Source organism: Vigna umbellata, chromosome 1 (genome assembly GCF_029865625.1).
Source record: "Vigna umbellata cultivar VRB3 chromosome 1, Vumbellata_1.0, whole genome shotgun sequence".
In the NCBI taxonomy this organism is placed as follows: Eukaryota; Viridiplantae; Streptophyta; class Magnoliopsida; order Fabales; family Fabaceae; genus Vigna; species Vigna umbellata.
The window spans coordinates 98,413,661-98,436,606 of NC_142165.1; the positions used below are offsets into that span (position 1 = coordinate 98,413,661).

The 22,946-nt window shown below is 32.2% G+C and overlaps 1 protein-coding gene and 1 long non-coding RNA gene across 2 annotated transcripts; both read right to left on the reverse strand.

The window, feature by feature from the left end:
* Positions 1-7,303: 7,303 nt before the first annotated feature.
* LOC148206955 (uncharacterized) lies at positions 7,304-9,013 on the reverse strand. Its single transcript, XR_015786652.1, has 2 exons — positions 7,826-9,013; positions 7,304-7,591 (listed from the first exon to the last, which is right to left on the reverse strand). It is a non-coding gene; the product is annotated as an uncharacterized LOC148206955 (long non-coding RNA).
* A 5,068-nt stretch (positions 9,014-14,081) lies between these two features.
* TCP14 (TEOSINTE BRANCHED, cycloidea and PCF (TCP) 14) lies at positions 14,082-16,223 on the reverse strand. Its single transcript, XM_088105037.1, has one exon. It carries the CDS (start codon positions 15,773-15,775, stop codon positions 14,579-14,581), a length of 1,197 nt encoding a protein of 398 aa, XP_087961163.1. The 5' UTR covers positions 15,776-16,223; the 3' UTR covers positions 14,082-14,578.
* Between the last annotated feature and the right edge of the window lie 6,723 nt (positions 16,224-22,946).

Genomic DNA, 22,946 nt, shown 5'->3' on the forward strand with positions numbered 1-22,946 from the left:
CATTATTTAAGTTTTCAATTACAACCTTAATATAAATTTTGCATACTTGTTTAATTAGTTATATATCATAGATTTTTTAAGTTTCATATTTAAATAATAATAATACAAATGTACATTTATGCTTTAGTCTATATTTTTCTTCTGTACTAAAGAATAATTATCAGAATAAAGGTGATTATTAAATTTGTTTATAAATAAATAATAAATTAAATATAGTTATATTAAATATATATATATATATATATATATATATATATATATATACCAAATTGAAAAAATAATATATTCTACATATATTAATTATAGAAACACATGTATCTGTGTAACATCCCAATATATAGTGTAAACTATAATAAAGAGAAGCAACATGCATGATAAAGTAGTACAGTTATCCATCTAAAACATAAAGTGATATCTTTACAGTCATCCAAAAACAACTATAAATTTAAAACTTTATATACAGACTGAAAACTATTCCAAAACTATACACAAGGCTCTAAAGAACAAAAGCACTACTCAGCAGCAGCATCACCTCCATCCAATGCTTGCTCCAAAGAGATATCTTCTTCTGCTGCTCACATCCAAAGGATGGTCATCGCAGAAGAAGAACAACAGAACATACAAAACATAAGCACACAACAGGGTAAGCTAGTTTAAACAAAGATTAATCATACAACAATTTATTAAACTTCATACAAGCATGTTATACATTCCTGTCATTTAAACTCTTCATACATAACACACACTGACTCAGACTGTTCGAACTTAGAATGATTGCCGAGCTATGGCGGGTCGTGAACTCGTGGTGGCTTATATTGCTTTGCAAAGCCGTTGCCAATGGGTTTCACCCTACCACACTCACGAGGTTAGTCCGTTATCACTCACCTTGGGCCATACTGGAAGCACCCAAGATTAGGACCTCCTGCTACTCCTCACGACATGGATCAATCCTCTCTACTTGAGAATGAAAGACCATTGGAGTTTCAGGATAACCCCCAAGACTAAGCTCCTGCATCCATTCTAAACTTACTTGAATCTCAACTAGAGATTCCACTTTGAATCACAACATAGGGCACCACCATGTCTCCTCTCCTTGAGAATCATGGAATTACGTCCATAAACCACACTCAAACTTTACACTTTTGATTACAACATACCACAATCACCACAGATATTACATGATACAACTGCAACTTACTTCATACAACACTCATTGATTCATATCAAACAACATAAGAGTACACAAGACTTGAACTAGAACGTACCTCTCGCACGGCGCCCACCTTCGCATAGCGAGACCATAAGCTTCTCGCATAACGACCTAACTCGCCTTGCGAAAGCCCTAGACAGAGACCAGCTACTCTGGATCTCTCGCATAGTGACTAAACTTGTTATGCGAATAAAATTGTAAAATACAACAGACCCCAACCCCTCGCATAGCGACCCAATTCGCTACGCAAGAACCTCATCCAGAGACTTGACCCCCCAAACACTTGCAGAGCGAGACCCACTCGCTGATCGAATAATGGTTCCAGACCCCAACCAGTCGCAAAGCAACCCAGTTCGCTACGCGGATTGACAAACAGAGAGCAACCCTCCCAACTCACACGCACAGCGTACCCATTCGCTATGCGGGTACATTGGCAGAGATTACCTCGCCAAGGTAACTCGCTATGCGAATCTATTCGCACAGCGAGTCTGCATAATCTGCAGAACGAAATTCTGCAGAATTATACAACTCAAACTAGTCACATATGACCTATCTACACTACCCCAACAGTCACTAACAGTCCTTGACCACTAATACTCAAACTCACTACCTCACTTCCTCTAAAATACACTAAACCAGCCCAAATCACTTTACATTTTACTTCATCAACACTACAACATATTACAACCAATAACAATCACCAATTTGCACACATTACAACATTTAGATTAATCCAAAACAACTCATCAATCACATTTCACAGTTCCACCATTTTTAACAATTAAGAACATACATTCACAATCTGAAATTTTAACTGCACAACACTTTAATCACAGAATTTATCACCTACAGTACCAATTGAAAATTAAAACACAACCTAGCTTCCCTTACCTCAAAGATACACAACCCAAACACAGAAACGTTCCAGCCCTACCTTGCACAACAAGGAAACTAAATAGAAACCTACAACTCACCAATTGGTGATAGAGAACCACACTTAGAACCTAAATTGAGCTAGAAATGGAAGGAATAACTACTAACCACATGCAACCCGAAACCATTGCATGCTCACAACTCAGAGAAGAACGAACAGAAAAAGGGAGACAACTTACCAGTTGAAAAACGAGAAATTGATCGGTCCAAACTCAAGCTCTCAACGTTAGGATCGCTTAGACACCTCCTGATCGTTGAACAGAAAACTCAGCAGAGAGAATTTGTAGAGAGAATTAAGAGAACTCTGAGGAATAGAGTTCTAGAGAGATGAAGTGTTCTTAGAATAATGAGAAGTGTTATAAAAATTCTATTTATATTATAAGATTATTTTAAAGTAAAATAATCTATCTTATTATTCTAATACACCAATCTGCTTTATAACACTCTATTTTTCAGGTCTTTACAATCTGTGTCCATTTGCACTTTTGTTGCATTGAAATATTATAAAATATAAAAGTAAATAATTTTATAGCGATAAGAGTTAAGAAATTATATAGTTATTTTTAAATTGAGGATTTAGACTATTACTTTTAAGGTTAGGGATTGTATAATCATAATAATAAAATAAAAATATTTTAATAAAATAAAATTTAAAATGATATAGTTAAAGGAAAAAAAAATACTGTTAGAAAGTAATATAGCAATACACATTAAATAATCAATAATACAGTATAATTAAAAAAAAATATTATTATTTATGCTAATAGTAATTATATAAAAATTAATATATATATATATATATATATATATTATATCTTAATTTTTATTTTTATATATTTTTATATATTTTTAATTGTATAACTTAACTATGCAAAATGTTAAGATGAGTACATAAAATTAAGTTGTTTCTTCCGAGATTATGTGTACAAAGATTAAGGAAAACTATTTTTTTATGTAGTGACTTAATGCATATTATTGAAAAAAAAAAGTATATATACATTCTCTTTTTATGTGGGAACAAGAAATATATAATCGGATAAATTAATTTTAAGTGCTTAGATTATTTATTTTTTAAAATTTGTTTTTTCTGTATTTTAAATTTCATCATTAAATTTTACATCTCCATTTTCTAAGTTTCAAAGGACACTTTTTTCTTCCTACATTTTTATATTTACTCACCCCTACTAATTATAAAACACCCATGCATCTTCCCAATTCTGAAAAATCCACAATCTTCTCAAATAATCAATTCCAAATAGAGAAAAAAAAAAGGCTCACTCACATGATGTTTGACAAAAATAACAATAAATAGTGACAAGACATGGGCACATGGTAATGTGGTTGACTTCAATGGTGGCAGTGGAATGATGTGCAGATAGCAATCAGAGGGTGTAGGAAGAAAAGTCTTCTTTTAGTATTGAAGAGATCTTAGGCTTAAAAAAGAACTCGAAATCCTGAGAGTACAGAGGTGTGCCAACCAACTTTCCATGGGAACCATGAGACCATCTTTGCCATGTCAATTATTTTCCTTTCACTGTTTTCCTTCTTATTTTTTTTTTCATTTAGTCTTTTAAATTTCTTCATAGTTAGAAAAGTGTGAAAATACCCCCACCACACTAAATGTAAAGATAAAATGTATACTATATGATAATAGTAAATTTTTTCATACCTAAATTATATTTTTTCCTATGATAGAAAAATGTTAAAAATGACTACCCCTTTTAATTTATTAAATTAAACTCAAAATATAAAATATTGATTAACTTATATATAAATATATATTCATTAATTTTTAAATTTCTTATTTATAAGAGTGTTTGAAAAAGTTATTTACATATAAAATTATTAAAATGTCTTTTTCATTACCTTTTGTTATCTGTATTTATTGTTTCATTACTCTTATTTTGTATGCAAATGTTTCTGAACTAATTAATAACTGTCATTGTATTGTATATTTCCTGTGTTTATATTTATTTTGAATTATATATTATTTTATTTAAATTTATTTTTAAATTATTTATTTTTGTTTATTTATTTTTTTTATTTATCTCTAGTTACGTATATGTTTTTTTATTTAATTTATTTTTAATTATATGTTAGTTTTATTTATTTCATTTTATTTATCTCTAGTTATGTATCAATCTTTTATATTAATTTATATTTTTGTTATTATATTTTTTTATAACATTTTATTTTATATATAATTATTATTTAAAGTTCTTATTAAGGTTCTTATTTTATTTTAAAGTATTATTATTTTATAATTCAAAAATTATATATAGAAAAACAAAGTAAAAGTACATATTATTTTATTGAAACTTGGATGAAAGAAAGTTATTTATATATTTTATGGGTATTGTATACGCTTTATTTATCTGGATGACATATATATTATTGGTAAAATATGAATAATCATCACATTTTGTGATTCTAAAAAATATCTCTGAGTATGTCTATTAAATGAGTTTTGGGTTTGGTTCTAATGAGTTGAGAAAATCAATGTAAAAGTATTTGTGTGTAGGAAGTCACACTTTTGTATATCGGGGATGAAAGACATGGACCATGGTGGGTCTAAGGAAGCTTTTACTAAGTAGTTAAATATTTGGATGATTAAGAATACTGCCCTGGATAATTTGACTAATGGATAATTTATATCAAGGATTAAATATATTTTAGGCTTAGAACCAAATTAGAATTTGTTTTTGTGCGAAACTTTGATACATTTTAGTTCTCAAACTTAAAAAAATGAATGGATGTAGTCTTTTTAATCCAATTATATTAAATTTTTTTGACGTGTCAAACACATTTTTCAATTGAAGTACAAGATAAACATGTCAATTACGTTTCATTTGAGTTGTTTATAATGTTTGACACAACAAATTCAACTTAATAAGGTTAAAAACATTATATCCATTCATTTTTAAAGTTTGAGGATCAAAATACATCAAAGTTTCAGATATTGACACATTTTAATTTTGCCTAAAAGATATTAAATATATAGATAATCTTCTATTATGATGTAGAACTTTTAATATTGAATGAAATTTATGTTATTGTAAATATTGCTTGTGTGTGTGATTTATGTTCATTAATTATCACATTTATTGTTTACTAATATGGCTTGGGCGTGAGTATCTTTTACAAATACAACATTGCCCAGTTTTAGAAGGAAGAATAATCCATTAAAAGATAAATATCTTTTCAAGTTGAAGATTTAGAGTGTTTGAAGTGTTTTTAGAACTTAATTGTAAGATCAAATATAATATAATTTTAGAATAAGAGACTATATTATCTAGACAAATAAATGTTAATAACTAGAAATTTTTTTATCATAAACTTTAGTGGGAATGGAAATAAAAAACATATATAGTATAAATAAAAGAAGAGAAATATATATATAATTAGTAATGAAAAAAAAGGAAAATAATCCATATGTTACCAAAAACATTTGTGTATAAACTGATTTACTTCGCATGTATATTTTATGTTAATTGCGCATTAATTGCACATTACAACTTATAGAACAAACATTTAGTTTTCATCTTCAAATCATAATGTCTCGACTATTATAAAAAATACAACACTGTAATGATCATTAATACCCAAAACATAATACACTAATCCCTTAATTTTTACTCTTCTAAAACATTAAAATATTACTACTCATAAAAACGGTTGAATAACCCCTAAATTTAAGCTTATCCTAAGACCATAAAATACTAAAGGATAGGTACTTGTTAAGAAAAAAAAACTATGCATTATATTACAGATGATATAACGTGATAGAAATAAAAAGAATGATAAATATTAGTCACGTATTTGAAATAATTTGATAAAGAATGAAAGTAAACGTGAGATAAAAGAGAAAATGAATATTTAAAGATAATAAGGTAATAAAGTGGGCCTATAAGCTTAGCGAAAGGGCAGTTGCTCCCTCCACCACCACCGAATGCTTCCTGCACCACTCCATACCAATTTTGTCCTTCTCTAAAACGGATATCAACATCCGTTTTACCTTCAACGGATGTTGACATCCGTCTATTCACAAATCCTATATTTTAATTTATTGTTTTTATTTAAAAAAAAAAATCTTCAACGAATGTGGCGACATCCGTTAACGGATTGCCACATCCGTTTTAATAAAACTTTTAAAACTACTTTGATTATTATTTAAATAATAATATATAACTTAAATTAATAATAATTATTTTATTAAATAAAATAAAATTAATTCATAAATAATTAATTAATAATTTTAAATTAATTAAATAATATTTATATATTAATTTAAAATATAATAAATTAAAATCTGAAAATTTAAAAAGAAAAAACTTCCCGATTTAATAAATTTTTAAAATCTTCAACGGATGTGGCGACATCCGTTAACGGATTGCCACATCCGTTTTAATAAAACTTTTAAAACTATGATTATTATTTAATCTGTTTTAATAAAACTTTTAAAACTATGATTATTATTTAAATAATAATACATAAATTAAATTAATAATAATTATTTTATTAAATAAAATAAAATTAATTTATAATTAATTAAATAATAATTTTAAAAAAATTAAATAATATTTATATATTAATTTAAAATATAATAAAATAAAAAACTAAAAACTTTAAAAGGAAAAAAACTTCAATGCGTTTTAATAAATTTTTAAAAAGTATTTTAATTATTATTTAAAATAATAATACATAAATTAAATTAATAATAATTATTTTATTATAAAAAATAAAATTAATTTATAAATAACTAAGTAATAATTTAAAAAAAAAGTAAATAATTAAAAAACTTAAAGAAAATAAAAACTTAAAAAAACTAAAAACTTAAAAAAGAAAACTAAACGTAACGGATGTGGCACATCCGTTGAAGAATTTTTTCTTCAACGGATGTCGACATCTGTTCAAGAGAAAAGGAGGAGGTGTAGGATATTTTAGAATATGAAGGATAATTTTGGAATTTAAAAAAAGTGTGGTGGTGCAGGAAGCGTGATGGTGTAGGGAGTAACTCTCTAGCGAAAGATGTGTGAAAAATTGTAGCATCGCGCCCCAGAAAATACAGAAGATGAACAGGAAGCCCAAAGCTGAACAAAGTGGCTTACATGTCTGCATGGTTTTAGATTACCAAGTAAGGAAAATGACAGGATTAGAACGTAGAGAGAACTATGTTTTGTAACAAATAAGGATTCTGAAAAGAAGATCACAGATTCTTGCATCCATATAGCGGATAAGGCTTCTGAGTTGATAAATGGAGAACGTAATACTCAATTTGTAACTTTACAAGGCACTTGTCATTACTAATACAATTTTATTTGTAGTGACACATTAACATATTTGAGTATTCGAATGGCGCTTACAAGTTCCTCTGCTGGTGCATGTGGGAGGAGTTCTTATGTCAGCATCATGGTTTGTGCCTTTGTGGGGATCTGTCCCAGAGTTGACCTATAGATAAAGAATTTAATTATTAGTCTATGCTGGTGGATGTTGTCTGAAATTCTAACTCTGATATTCATTTGAGTACAATGATTCAAGAATTACAGAAATGACATATATTTTTCTATACTTTTCATTGATACATAGATTCTTAGAGAAAGTGGTTAATATGCTTAAAAAATAACCAACCAAATATGACACTAACGGTCATCAACAACATAGAATAAGTTCATCAGTAATTACCAAAAGGTGAGGCTAATTGAGCTTTGCTGTTTCGGTGTTTCCTTCTCAAGGTAAAAATGAAAAGGCCAAATTCTAGCATCAGTAGACCTGTGTAAACAGAATAAATCATACAAGTAAAATGCTAAAAATATCTTAAACTTTTGTCGTAAGTTAGAACATATAGAAACCTTTAGCCAAAAGTAGCTATTGTTTTATGTTGTTGAAGCTTAATTTTAACTGGAAAACATGTCACAATCACACTGCTTTATATGTGTGCAAGAGCTTAGAGAGAAAAAGTGAAGGAAGGGTAACATCAAGGAAAGAAAAACCACATCTCACATGTGCAACTCATATTCTATAAGACATGCGTAAAGACAAGAGAAAGGAGACAAGACCCGCGAGACCATAGAATATATTATTGAAAATAGCCTGCTACAGCAATCTAGGCTTGAAGCACCACGGTATAAATCAAAGTTACCCTTTTCTAATTTCAAGGTGCAGAGTGTGTGTGCATGTTCCCAGTCACAGCTTGCATATAAGATGCTTCAAATTCTATCTGCAAAAGAGGAGGATAATGATGAATGACGGTTTAAGTCAGATGACTTCCTGGGAGAAACGAATACATCGTGTCTTCTGTGGTGGCAGAAATGGGTACAACTTGAATGATGAAATAGTACAGGCCAGAGTTCTTAGCCAGATTACTAATCATCACAATGAAACAAGACCCTTTTGAAGTTTGAAGTAACTCAAAATGTTCAAACATAGAGAGCAGTTAAAAGTCCAAATGCTGTTGTCAGTAAAAATATGGATGATCATGGATTAAAAATATTTTACAACCTCCCTGTATCATGCAAACCATGCAAAAAAGATAAAAACTGAAAAGAAAAACATGTTAAAAGATCTTATGACGACCATCGTGCTTTATAAAGGTAAACTGGGGAAAACTAAAAGAAAAAAGATCAAAATCCCTGATATTTGGAAAGTTGCAGCATATAATTGAGCACATTACACTGACTTTTCCTTATGAAGGGAAAGTATGGATAAAAAGATACATTTGATTGTATTACAGCGTGCAACAATAGTTAATATCAACCATGAATTAACAGAGAATATAACGGTAAAGCAAAACTCTAAAACAAATGACGAAGTAGGTAAATGGACCTTGCTATCAACATCGGCAGAAAAGAAGACGAAGAAAGTACTGTAAGGATAAATTGATCTACCAAGCATTAAATGGATGTTCTTCAGTACAATTTCATGTTATTCATGAGTGACGAGGCTATATGAACTCACATATTTTAGACCTAATCTCTTCAGGCAATTTATTCAATAATGTGGTTAAAAATTTGAAAACGGGACCTCTGGCAGGACTTATTATGAAAATGACACACATTTGTCTTGCTCGACTCATCAATTTCCCCCCTACGATCTCAGTAGATGTTCCCCACTTAAATCTATGGACTACCCTTATCATGCAACTTATATTTGATAAAGGAAGCAGCAATAAATTAATCAAAGTTGAGGAGGTTTGTTTTAGTCAAAAGTGCTGAACTTTATATTGAGTAAGTACGAGCAAAGGGGACCAAAAATTCTGACATTGACTTGTTTAATTTGCAGACTAATACATCATCCAGAGACCTGCTTGTACTGACTAATAATCATCTTGAGGTAATTATTGTATATCATTGTCTTATTATTCTGAGTGCATCATCAATTGTAGAATTTGAGGCATGAGTTGTTATATGTAGCCCCATCTCCCAATCAATTCAACCCAATTATATGATACTCACACATCATTATTCAATTCCCATTTCCTCCAATATAGCATATTAGGAGTATCATAGACATGCTACGGCCTACACATAATTTTCATTTGTCTTCTCAAAATACCGATGCATCTTTAATTTGACAATAGCTGAGATAGAAGTGAGCCTAAAACTGCACACACTACCGAAGTGGAAAGAGAGCCAAACTAGACCCTCATTTGTTTCGCCATTTTAGAGTCCACATGCTAGATGCACCAGGCCAACAGCTAGGACAAATCCTCTTCTGATCACAAACATTACATGTGAGGGATGCGACTCACCGTGTTTGGGCAACTGCATTTTTGCATTATTGTACCTCCCAAACTATCACTTGTCACTATACATAAATCAAGACGGAGATGGAAACAGACACACGTGGCTTTACATTACTGGTCTTCATGTTAGTTATATAACTAGCTTCAAACAAGCTTTACTAGAACCTCCTTAATCATTAGCAAGAGTACCATAGCTTTCTTAAACTCAACCACATAATCACACGTAAATAAATCTAACATCAGGTGACACTTTCAAATAAAAAACATATCGACATATATGTGTTTGGTATAAAGTATTAAATAAGAGTGGCAGACTTTAAAGTTAGTCTTATATAGCCAATCTGAATACCCTAAAATCAATTCCTTCCATCTCATATATTGTTTAAAGTCAAAGGTCTTGAAAGTTAAATTTTAGACTTTATGAAGAGTAATTAATATGTATTCTTTTTTGAATACATGAATCAGATTCTCTTTTCATTTATGTCTTTTAACTTTACAATAAATAGTGAAGGATACAATAGGAAAACATGCAGAGTGGTTCATTAATATTATTTGAAATGGAAACAAAATGCTTCAACCGGACGAAATGAGAGGGAGACAGTAGAGTAAAGAACACACACATGCTCGAGCAGCATTTATCTGCCGACAGCTGTTGCAATTTATTTATGATACTTTGTGATTTTAATATTGCTACTTGAGTTATTTCGAACTTTGAATGTTTTGTTTAGTTTCCATGGGAATCTTGGTCTGTGAACGAGTTATAAATTGGAGGTTTTGAAAGAAGGATTGTTTATTGAGATTGAGAAAGTATGATCTACTAGAGTGGTATAGTGAGGAATTTGGTGGGAATTTGAATTGGAAGAGGCGTGTAGTTAATAATGTATCTTGGTAAATGCGCGAAAGCAATAGAAGGAAAAGGAGTAATTTATGTGTCGTAGAGAAGATGTTGATAAAAAGTGGAAACATAGGAAGCGAGCAGAGAGACAAAGAAACAGAAAAAAAGAGTGGACGTGAGAGTGGTGGGTCTAGGCCTCTAATTACTTGTGTCGTAACTAGTAACCACCAACCTGTAGGCTAAACGCCACTAGGGAAGCACATGGTGCTGCCTCAACATGTATCATATTTCCCTCTGAGAAACCATGCCAAGATTAAGAGATTTTCTGGGCCCAAACCAAGGAATTAGGCATATTATGGGCTAAATATACAGAATCTGTTGCTTCTTACAAGGTAACTTCGAACCCACTGTTTTGTTCACAGTTTACAGAAATTGGTGGCCTAGCTGCTCTAACTCATGCTACATATTTTTGGGGTATATCATTTACCCAGGGGGACCAATCCTGTGCCTCTTTGTACGATGTCACTTATTAGATTCAGATCCATGTGAGCAACCATGGGTACGACCCTGCTGCTATTTCCCACTCAACTTTTTAAATCAATACTACCATTAACAATATTCATGTCACCATGTCACAAATCAAACGTTTAATTCTCAGACAAAATAACAAATTAAAAAGTGTGTACCTTGATTCAATTAATAATGGTTCTTACTTGGCTTAAGGATGGAGAAGGAGATAAGGATCTGTAGCAGTAGCATGTGGGGACACAATTATAGAGAGATACCCCTTCAACTCGAGTATCTCAAATTTGTTTGGAAGCACAACACTGCAACAGCAGGGTATAGAGAGAGGATTCCACAGTTTATATCAAAGCACTAGCACAATTTTGTGTCAATGTAATGTTGTCGCTCAATGCGCTTTTCATACTCACTCTATGTGTTTGAACGATTAAAACAATGTCAACATCTGGAAGGTCTTGGCTATAAAATGGAAACAAATACGTCGATAATATTGTAATTTTTTGGAAACATTAATATGTTCACGCCACAAAAATGCCAGTTTTCATTATAATAAGAATAGCAAACCAATATAATCCTATATTTGTTTTCATGGTTTTTAAGTGGAATATGTAATACTAATTTGTTTGGCAATAAAATGAAATAGAACACATATAATTCTATTTTCCCTGCATTCAAATTATATTTTAAGGTGAAATGAGAGAGACTATTTAGTATTCATTATTTTTTTATTTTGATTGCTATTTTTTCTCTTATAAAATCTACTAAATTTTGAAAAATAAGAATTATTTTCCTTAAAGAAAAAATTAGTAGTTTGCAATGCCTGCCTAGATCAGACTAGACTAAACTGATCAATTACCGAAATTGATTTAAATACTTCCACGTCAAATTTGACTAAACTTATAATTTGGCTCAAACACTTCAATTTAAGTTAATAAGTTTGTACAATTTTTTTTATAAAAATATTATCTCAAATTAATTAAATCAATAATGAGTTGCTGAGGTCAAGTCTATCATATCCGGAAAACTTCAATGTTTTAAATTAAATATTAAAATATAAATAATTGCTTAAATGTATAATATATATTTACATTTGACTTTGGCGTAGGAGAAACAAGTGGAAGTGAGGGATGAAAGAGACGAGGGAAAAAAAAACATAGAAATTAGTGATATTGCCATTCGTATTTAGACTATGTTGATACCATAAAATAATATAATATAACAGTAATTATAGTTAATAATATGATTGCAATTTCGTAAAATGACTGGAAACCTACGTATATGAACTAACAGCAGAAACGTTGAAGCTGTAAGTGCATGGTGTCTGAACTGAAAGAAACAGCGATCTTTCATCTATTCCTTAAAACTGAAAGACATTCGTTACGTTGCAACAAAGAGAAACTGCAAATGAAAATATTAAGAGTTATGTTTTATATGCAGAATATATCTATATATATCGGAAAAACTTTATGCCCGAGTTATGCTTGTACGGCGAAGTGGTAATACGTAGGAGAAAGTGTAGCTAATTTAGTGAGATGTGGCTGATGATTTGTTTTTATAGGTCTAGCTAGCCAACGCTAGGTGGGAACACTCTTAGCAGTGTCATTATCAAGTTACTGTTTGTGCCCATAATTGGAACCTCACCAAGGTACCTTATTCCATTGACCATTCTCATCAAGTAGCAGATTATGTTAATCAGATGTGGGCTTCCCCGATTATGATTTAACAAGAACATATATACTATTATTATATGTAATATTGCGATAGCTGCTCACTCCTGTTATTGACATGATCTCCATAAATAAAGCTGCCTTCGAATCCCATTCTGCATAACAAAGTTTATAGTGGAGGGAATATCCTAATCCTGCTTTCCCCTTCCCTACAATTTTTAATTGAATCACCATACAATTTCCTCATTATTTTACCCAGGGGATATTATTAGATTCCAAAACATACAACAATAAATAATACTATAAAGAAAACATAAAAAATGAAAAAGTTAAAAGCAAAAATATATTAAAAGATAAGGTGTATTTATTTATAGCAAGATGATCATATAAAGTGATGTTCTTAAGATATGTTAATATACTTTTGCAGTACGTGGTTGTAAAAGACACATGTATTTGGTGTTGCAAATGCAGAAGAGGAAGAGGAGTAGGGTGTAAAAGAGTAAGTTTTGAAAAGGGTTTTTTGAAGGGAAGAGTAATTTAGGAAGGAGGGGGCATGAAACTGGAGATTCCACGTTTCCCTTTGGTGGGCAGCGAGAGACCCAATCATGCATTGAATAGGAGGAGCATGGCCCATAAAATGAAGGGTCCCGATTGATGGAATGGTGGGGCATATCTCAGTAGGGTCATTAAGACTCACCATGGATCTTTCTGTGATGCCAGCAACTGCTCCATTAAAAGAGCGAAAAGAAAATTAAAAAAGAAAACAGAAGATGGAGAATGATCCACCTGTTTGTCAGTGACATTGTACATTGGTTTGGGCAATAACCAGCAGCCGGACCCCACCACCTGAGCCAACACCTGGAACCGATAAGGTTTTGACCCCACAGTCCTATTACCCCCATCTCTCTGAAAAATCTTAATCATTGATGCAGTAAACCTCGAGATTCATGGCAGAGATTTACAATCAGAATGATCAAAAAGCAATGTAAATTTTAATACTACCGCTTCATTTTTTTCACATTCATCTCTCTCTTTCTTACTCACTCCAGCGGTAACACTGTTTCATCCCTTTTACCACACGACCTCTGCGCTGTGCTGTGGCCCAGAAAGAGAGACGGAGAGAAAGAAAACAACCCAAATGCCTGTTAGGTGGGAAACTTTGCAAAGCTCATGGAATGGAATCCAACTCAGTCCTTTTCTTCTCTTTAGCATAAAAAGCATAAAATTACAAACCAATTAATTAAAACCCTATTCAGGAGCATAAATAAATAAAGGAAACAAAAATTGCACAAACAATGATGATAAGATATCGTGTAGTGAAATAACTCAATCAAAGAAGACATTTTTTTACCAGCAAAAAAAAGGAGAAAAAGAAAAGAAGAAGCAGGCAGCGAAATACCCAATTGTTAAATACTGTCATCTGCCAAACCCTAAAAAACCCTCCTCCTCCTCCTTTCTCCCTCCGTCCCCTCCAAAATATTAATCACACCAAAAAATTAATTTTGGGAATAAATAAAACTGAATTTCGAAGATCATCAACCAAACCTCACGTGTGTTAAACACATCCATCTATCCATCATGCATCCGCCAGCATCAATCAAACTAGACCACAAGTAAGAAGAAGAATTTACGGTGATCACACCACATCACATGATATGATATGGTACCCTCTAGGAGTGGTGACTGGTGGTATCATGGCGATCATCTGCCGCACCTCCACGATGCGATTGCGAGCCGCTCGCCTGAGATTCAGAAACGCCGATAACAGGACGATAAGGACTGAGCCCCGCAAGCATACTCAAATGCCCTTCGTTCATATTATTATTGCCGTTGTTATTACTATTATTATTACTGCTTCCCCCAACAGCACCAATCCCAGAAGACCCCAGTTGCTGACTCGGCAAAAGTGCCATGGGCGTGGGGAAGTTCATGAAATGCAACCCACTAGACATGGTGCCTCGATACAAGGCACTGTTGTTAACCGGAGGGAAGGTCCATATGGGATCGCCACTCATGACTTGATTAGTGTTTGAATTGGCCACCATCCATATGTTGGCGGCGTGGCTCGCAGGAATCGTGCCTGCACTCGACTGGAGGAGATAACTTCCCATTTGGTGCTGCGAGGAGGAGGATAGGTCTTGTTCCGTCGGTCTTCTTTTCCGGCCTAGGGTTGATTCCTCCGCGCTTGTGTCGGACAAATCTAAGGTGGAGGGAGCTTCGGGCTTCGCCTGGAGCATGGAGGTGTTCAGGTTGTTGGATTGGAAATTGAGAAGTGTGGAGGTGTTGGTTGGGTTGGTGTCGGAGGATAAGGCGATGCCGGGGAACAAGGTGCGCCGTTGTTGGAGGGAGAAGTTGGGGTTGAAGTAGGAAGACCGGAGCTGGGAGGGGACGGACATGGAGGAGCCAGAGCTGCGGAGGGAGATGTTGAGAGAGGTGAAGTTAGCGGGGATGGTTCCGGTCCCGGTGGCGGCGATGACGGCAGGCTCCGCCTGCTGGAGGAGCCACTCGATGGTTTCGCCATCGGACTTGTGACCGAGTTCGCGCGTGAGTTGGAAGACGCGAGCGGCGCAGAGAGCGGGCATTCGGATGCGGCGGCCACGACCGTCCACCTTCGTGTGCCGGTCCTTGGTCGACGTGCGTTTGGGTGGGGGCTTTTGTCTGTTTGGAGGGTCCGACGCCGCCGCGAGCTGGTTGGATCGGGTGGAGTTGGACGTGGTGGGTTCCGCGGAGATTGCTAGGGAAGGGTAGGGGGAGGAGGTGGAGCACGAGGCCGCTTCTTGGTCTTCTTTCTTCTCCAGGAGCTGGAATGGGAAGTTCTGACGGTGGTGGTGGTGGTGATGATGGTGGAGATCGTCGCCTCCTTCCATGATCGCATGGAGAGGAAATAAAGTTGTTGGTGCGTTGAGTGTGAGTGAGTGAGTGAGTGTGTGTGTTTGTGTATGATGGTGTTTGTGTGGGTGATCCTTTTTTCTTATGAGAGAGGTTGTGATCAGTGAGTTTGTAGTTTAATATGTGTGGTGGGTCTTTCTGGTTTTTAAGAGGAGGGGATGTGTGTGTAGTTATTTGTTTTGTGTAAGGGAAGGAATTTGTTTTGAAATCGATGGGGTTTAGGGGAGAGAGAGAGGGAGAGGGGATAAGGGAGAGGTGGGAGGGGAAGAGCTTTAAGCAACAAAGATAATGAGTGGGAATTATGTGGGTGAGCTTTAAAAAGCATGATTTTTTTGAGAAAAGAAGTTGCTTTGTTGTTATGTTGATGAGGTTTTTAATTATATATATAATAAGTGGGTTTAGCTATGGTTGTGTAGTAGAAGGAGTAAATGAAGGGTTTTGGTAAGTTAGGAAGTGGAGGAAATGAGAGAGATTTGAGAGGGTGTTAAACTAAACTAAACTAATGGAAGGGAGAGGAGGTGGCTTTTTATTGTGGTTGGACAGAGTCTTTGGTTCAGAGTCCACGTGAGGTGATCTTTTTATGATTCAATCCATAAAGACAATGGTGGCCGAAGTGGGACCCGATCCCAAGTCAAAAAATTGAAAGACCTGGAAAGGAAAGATTATCGAGCGGGTCCAGTCTCATTCAAGTAATCATTTCGTTTTGCCTTTCGCCTTTGCCTTTTCTTCTGCACCTTTGCTGGGGAACTTTGGGATTCCTCAATCCACCCTTTACATTTTTCTTATCATTCTAATTTCATTTAACTGCTAATCCAACCAAACACACCATTTTACATAACATCTTTGAAGGATTTCTGAGAAAAGGACAATATATATACATGAGGAATTTTGTAGTCACTCAACATATATGCTATTGCGGGTTATCATGTTTAGCCTAAGGACCACAAGTGGCACATGGAAATGGATCTAAATCCTTGTAAAGTTTCAGAGAGAACAAGCAGTGGCTATGTTTGTTCATATGGAAGGTCGATTTCATCATTTCTATTCGTTAGCTAATGGGGTTTCCTTCCCTTCAAGTTGAGGCTGACACTGTTCCTTTTACGCCAACGTGACCCAGCTCCATTCAACCCAATTTCCTTTTCTTTGCATTTATGAACACCCTTTAGTTTCTTCTTATAGGAACATGCCCGCCATTCATCCCTAAACCAGCTCCGCAAACCCATAAATTAAATGAAAGTCACAACTTCACTCTGTCACATATGCTATATGATTGAAACAAATGAGGTTAACACGTATTGAACACGACAGTGAATCTTGAACTCTCGGCTCTTCGGGAATATGGCCAAGCTTTTCCTTTTTCCATTTTCGTTTCTTCGCGCTTTTTCTTCTACATATATTTACATCCAATCAAACAGTTTTTCTTTTAACCTTTAACCTTCAACTTTCAAGTCGGTAAAACTTCAACTGTACTTTGGTTAGTCTCAAATAGTGAGGTTGTTTGATCAGTTATTGTCACATGCAAGCCCACCGATAGGACAACGACAAAATACCCCTTCCCTTCCTGGAAAAAGAAATACGAAAACTTTTGTTCATTTCATTAACTAATCACCAAGCAATTTAATTCTGATGCATGTAAATTCAACGCAAAATCCAATTAACCTGTGTCGCCATTTACTTTTCCTTACTGTATTTTGACATCCACCCATATCTTAACCATTTAAATATTGCCAGAGTTGAAGCACTGTAACAAAAGGTTCACTGATATTCTCTCCCTGGTTCCCTCTCTCTGTATATATATTATACTAAGATTAAGAGATTATTGCGGCACTTTACAACTTTGTACTTAACAAAAACTATAATAACGTGCTTATTTCAAATTACTGAAACTCGACCTCTCACCTACTTTCTCTCCCACACCTTCTTTTATTTTTTTTCAAGAAACTGAAAATACAAATAAATGCGCAACTTAATTCCTAAAATTTTAGGACACAATATAAAGCACCCACGTGAGATTCCTCAGCTTTTTACACCACACATGTAAAAGCTCTTGTCGCCAAATTACATGCCAAGAAAGGCAAAGACTAACGTACCGACAAGTTGACAAATTTTTAAACGCTCCCTTCAATCCCTGATAACGACTCTAAACTCAATAGTAAAATCCATAGTCAAAATCAAACTCATAACATGTTTTTAACTCCTATCAAACAATATGCATGCCCCTACATATATATATATATATATAATACACACTCACTCTACAATTTTTTCTGTCTCAAAACAGCAATTTCATGTCTTATTCTGCATAATACTGTATGCAAAAGTATGTTTAAAAATCTCAAACTTCTCAGCACACATGAAACAAACAGTTAAGTATCATTCTTGACACGCATGAAACTGTTAACTGTATTAACCATACACATATATGATCATTTAGTTAATCCTATTAATCTTGGTTGAAAAATATTAGATTTTGATGAAGGTAATGAGATAATCCAGATGGAAGGGTAAACGAATACTCCTGTTTTGAAATTGAAAAGGATAGTGTCATTACGTAAAACAATGACTGAAATGTACGTGCTGTGTCTTATCCACGAGGGTTTGGCAGAGCTGCGTTGTAAGCAAGTGGACCAGAGAGATATTAAAACTGTTGCTGCCCTAATTACCACATACATGCCTTGCTACTTATGTATGTCATGTTGAAAATGACATCTTACCCTCCACAAAATCAACATATATCTTCTAACAATGAGCCATATTAAGCTAAAAGACTCCAAGATAAAGCAGAAAGGACGTAACGATAATCTTTTGGTTTCCCACAAAAATATCCAAATTATTTTTATTTAAACATAATCTAAGCATGAAACGATATGATGAGTGTTTAGTTTTAGCACGTTTGAAACTGCTGGCACCAAACAGTAACTTGCTGATAAATCGGACAAAATAGCTTGCGACCGAACAAGAACAATCTCAGAACCGGGCGGTCAAAGCATGTTTGGTCCCACTCTGGCATTTAAATTTTGAAAAGATTTTAACCTAAAGTTTAAGTATTAAATGAGTATGCTATATTGATTTATATAGATAGGGGAGATTAATAGCGATTCATGTGAAGGGATATAGGATAGTGACACTGGGTAGGGCAATTAATTGGTATTCTGTGTTTGGTGGTTGCTGTCATTCACACTTCACAGAGGACTCGGATTCCACTATCCGCTTCTTCTTTCGTTTCACCGTAATTCACACCTACAAATAAAAATAAGAAAATATCATTCTAACAATTTTTTTTTAACAATTTTTTATAACAACTTACATGATAGTTTATAATTGAATAGTTTCAAATATACAAATCAATAACACAGTGATACATAATCTGTTATCAAAAAATTGTTAAAATATCATGGTCATTAAAAATATCTATTCTCATACAACTCACAAACCATGCTTTCCACTGCATTAATTAATTGTAAGTAATTAATAATTTTTCTGTGGTAAATCATGCCCTGAATCACCTCATTTATCTAACTACATTTTCACTCTTCTCATTCTCCCTTATTCTGCTTAATATTGATAAAATAGTATTATATTGAGAAATTTAGTAAACATTTGTATTATTATTTCTAATTACTTTAACAACAACTAGTTAATTAAATTATTCATGATAAAATTATAAACAAAAGACATTTTTATATTCATATTACATCAAGGATATTTTTATAATTCGTTGTATTATCTAATTAATTTCTTTTACTGTCATATCAATAAGATTAATTACAATTTTTTTTTAATTTAAATATCTTCATCTTCCATTTTTTTTATTGTTACTTCAATCAAATAAATCATAAACCCTACTTATTACGAAAAAGGTTTACTAACCAAACTAATAGTAATAATACATAATGATAAAAAAATGCTAATATATTGTCATTTAGATAGCCTCCATTAAGATTGACCTTAAATTGTTAGATAACTATTATGAGTTTACACTAACGATATATAATGTATACTAACATAGTTATTTATAGCTAAACTATATCCCATTGTGTGTTAATAAAGATTTTAAAATTTTATAGTAAGAATTTAATGCTTTTTTATAATTGTACGACAATCATTGATTGGACAAACTTAACGACAAATCGTTACAAGTGATGGTGCATAAAAGTTAGGAAGAATTAAACAAATTTTTCAAGTGAAACTTTTAAGCAAAGGCATAATTAATGAGAGAAATAGCTATAAAAGTAACATTATTATAATAAAGAGATTATTTTATGTATGCTATTTTCAGTTTTATATATCAATTTTAACGTCAGACAATATCAATATTTTGACGTAAAGAAGTTGTCACTCTCTAAATAAGAAAGAAAAAACACAATTTGTATGAAGACTTAATGTAAAAGCCGTTGATTTATTTATACAAATAACAGCGTATGCTTTTCTATGTGTATTATTTATGAGTGAAAAGTATAAATTAAATTATGTAAATAGTTAGTTTTGTGTGGGTCTAAAGACACTCTGATGAGGATTGTTTTATTAAAAGAATTATAGAATATGTGGTAGATATATATTTGGGTAATTTAACGAAGAGAATAATTGGATATGAATTACTTAAAATAATTAGGTGCATAGATATAGGTATTTCTAGGATCCAATTATTAATGTACAGTAAGAAGATAATGGAATTGTGAGATGCATAAAATATATATATATATATATATATATGCATCTTAGTTGGCAGTGACGTTTGACAAGAATTTGGTGAGCATCTGAAGGCTTACGTCCTGGAATTGCCCAAGTGCCTCTTTAGTTTAGACAGTTGGAATCTTCGCCTCCATCCACCTAAATTCATCACTCATTTTGGCTGTATTTACTTGGAAAGAAGAACTGGGATAAGTGAGTGAATCAATTTGATAAAAATTGAGAGTAAATTTGTTGTTGTTTATTTGAGTGGATTTGAACGCGAATGAGAGTAAATTTATAAGTAAAATTTATAAAAATTAGTGTAAAATTTGACCAATGTGATAAATAAAAAAATTATTTAAATAGTAGAATTTAAAGATTATTAAAATACTTTTAATTTTAAAAGTAATTTAAAATAATAATTGTTAATGTTATATTTAATTGTAAAAATGTCTATAAAAAGAAAAAATATGAATATTAATTATTAAAATGTAAAAAGTAATAATTTAGTAAATTGAAATAATAATAATAATAATAATAATAATAATAATAAGAATTATTATTATTATTTATTATTATTATTATTAATTATTATTAATAATTCATGTTGTTAATCCTTTACACTCTCGTGTACATAACTTTTTATGGGTAAAAATATGTAACTGGAAAATAAAAAATGGTAGTATATATTTTGTATGCATTTAGAATGATTGCGATTATTTTTTACTGTGAAGTATATTCATGGTTTTGTGATACAGGCTAGCCAACTCAGTGAGCGTTTCATAAACTTACTGCAAAGCTCAAGCCAATTGCTTGTCAGGGCAAAAATGAGAATTTATCTCAAATCCCTTCAAATCAGAGCACTTCCGCAATGAATCAAAAATCAAATAATCCCGCAATTACTCGTTCTTCTTTCTTCTTAAATCTATACAAATCTATACAAGTGAACGTAATTTTGATTGACAATCTGTCTGCACCATTCTCTTCAAGCAATAAATTATGCACAAGCGAACATACACTTTCTCTGGAATATTACCCTTTATATTGAAAGGGTTGTTTAGACTCTGCACTCGATTTGAGAAGGAAAAGGTAAATACAAATTAGAGAGTGAAAATTTAATTTATTTAGATTAAAAAAATGAGAGTGAAAAATAAAGGAAAACGAATTTAAATAATATGAGTGGTCTAATAGATTAAAATCATTTTTTAAGTAAAAGTTCTGTAAATTCGCCTTGTTGTCCTTATTTTTAATTTTATTAATTAGAAAAGAAGTTTTCTAAATTGGTTTTATTATCTTTCTTTTTAATTTTATTAATAACAAAAAAAATTATAAATATAATATTTCAAAGTTTTGAATTAAAGATAATATCAATCTTAAATTGAACTTTATGTCACATTTATATAATTAATATTTTAAAAAATAAATTTATCATTAGTATCAAAATCAATGATCTTTCTTAAGTTTTTTTACAACAATAACAATATGATAACCATAATAATAACAATAAAAATAATAGCAATAGAAATGACAAAATTAAATACTATATAAAAAAAATTATAAACCTAATAAATTTGTTCTTATTATAATTATATAATTTCTTTCTAATAAATATCTTAAAAATAACTCATTAAAATACAAAAATGTTAAATTACATTAAATATTTTTAGAGATGTCAAAACGGACCACTCGGCCTGATCCGATCCGGTCCACCACGGGTTGGTCACTTAGTGAGCCAACCCAACCCAACTCATTTATTAGCGAGTCAGAAAAATTCGAACCCGGCCTGACCCACCACGGGTTGGTGGGTAAACGGATTGGCTTATTGGCTCACTTAATTACTATTTTTTTTAAATAAAAAAAATTTACAACTTTCTATAATTCAAATCTAAACAAATTTCACTCTCAAATTTCACTCACAACATGGGTCTTTAATTAATTTTGAAAAAAAGAATTTAAATAATTTTTTCAAGAAAAAAAAATAATAAATATTTTTTATAGGACTAAAATTAAATTTTAATAAAATAAAATTAGGTAGGTGGGTTGGTGGGCCAACCCAACCATCACGGGTTCAACCCGCATGAGTCGGGTTTAAATGAGTCGGGCTCGAACCCATGGTAAGCCGAATTGGCTCAAAGGTTGTGATCCATTTTGACAGCTCTATCTTTTATAATTGTCATTTATTGTTTAAAGTTGTATTTGATTCATCTTATAGAACACCACTAAAATAATTAAGTTGCAAAAAAAATAAATGTCCACCAAGACACTATGTATTATTGATCTATTCACTAATTTCTTAATAAAGATTAACAAAAAAAAATATATCTATTATTCAAGGACCAATTTATCAATTACTAAAAAAAAAAATCTGCATGTTAGTGAGAGAGTTAAATTTCATAACTTGTTTGCCATATTACTTTTAACATATGAATTATGAATGCATAGTTTCGTCCTGCGCTACAAGAAAATGGGTGAGATTAA

Coding starts and splice junctions, on each gene's coding strand:
- TCP14 (XM_088105037.1), bottom strand. CDS start 15,775: ATGGAAGGAGGCGACGATCTCCACCATCATCACCACCACCACCACCGT.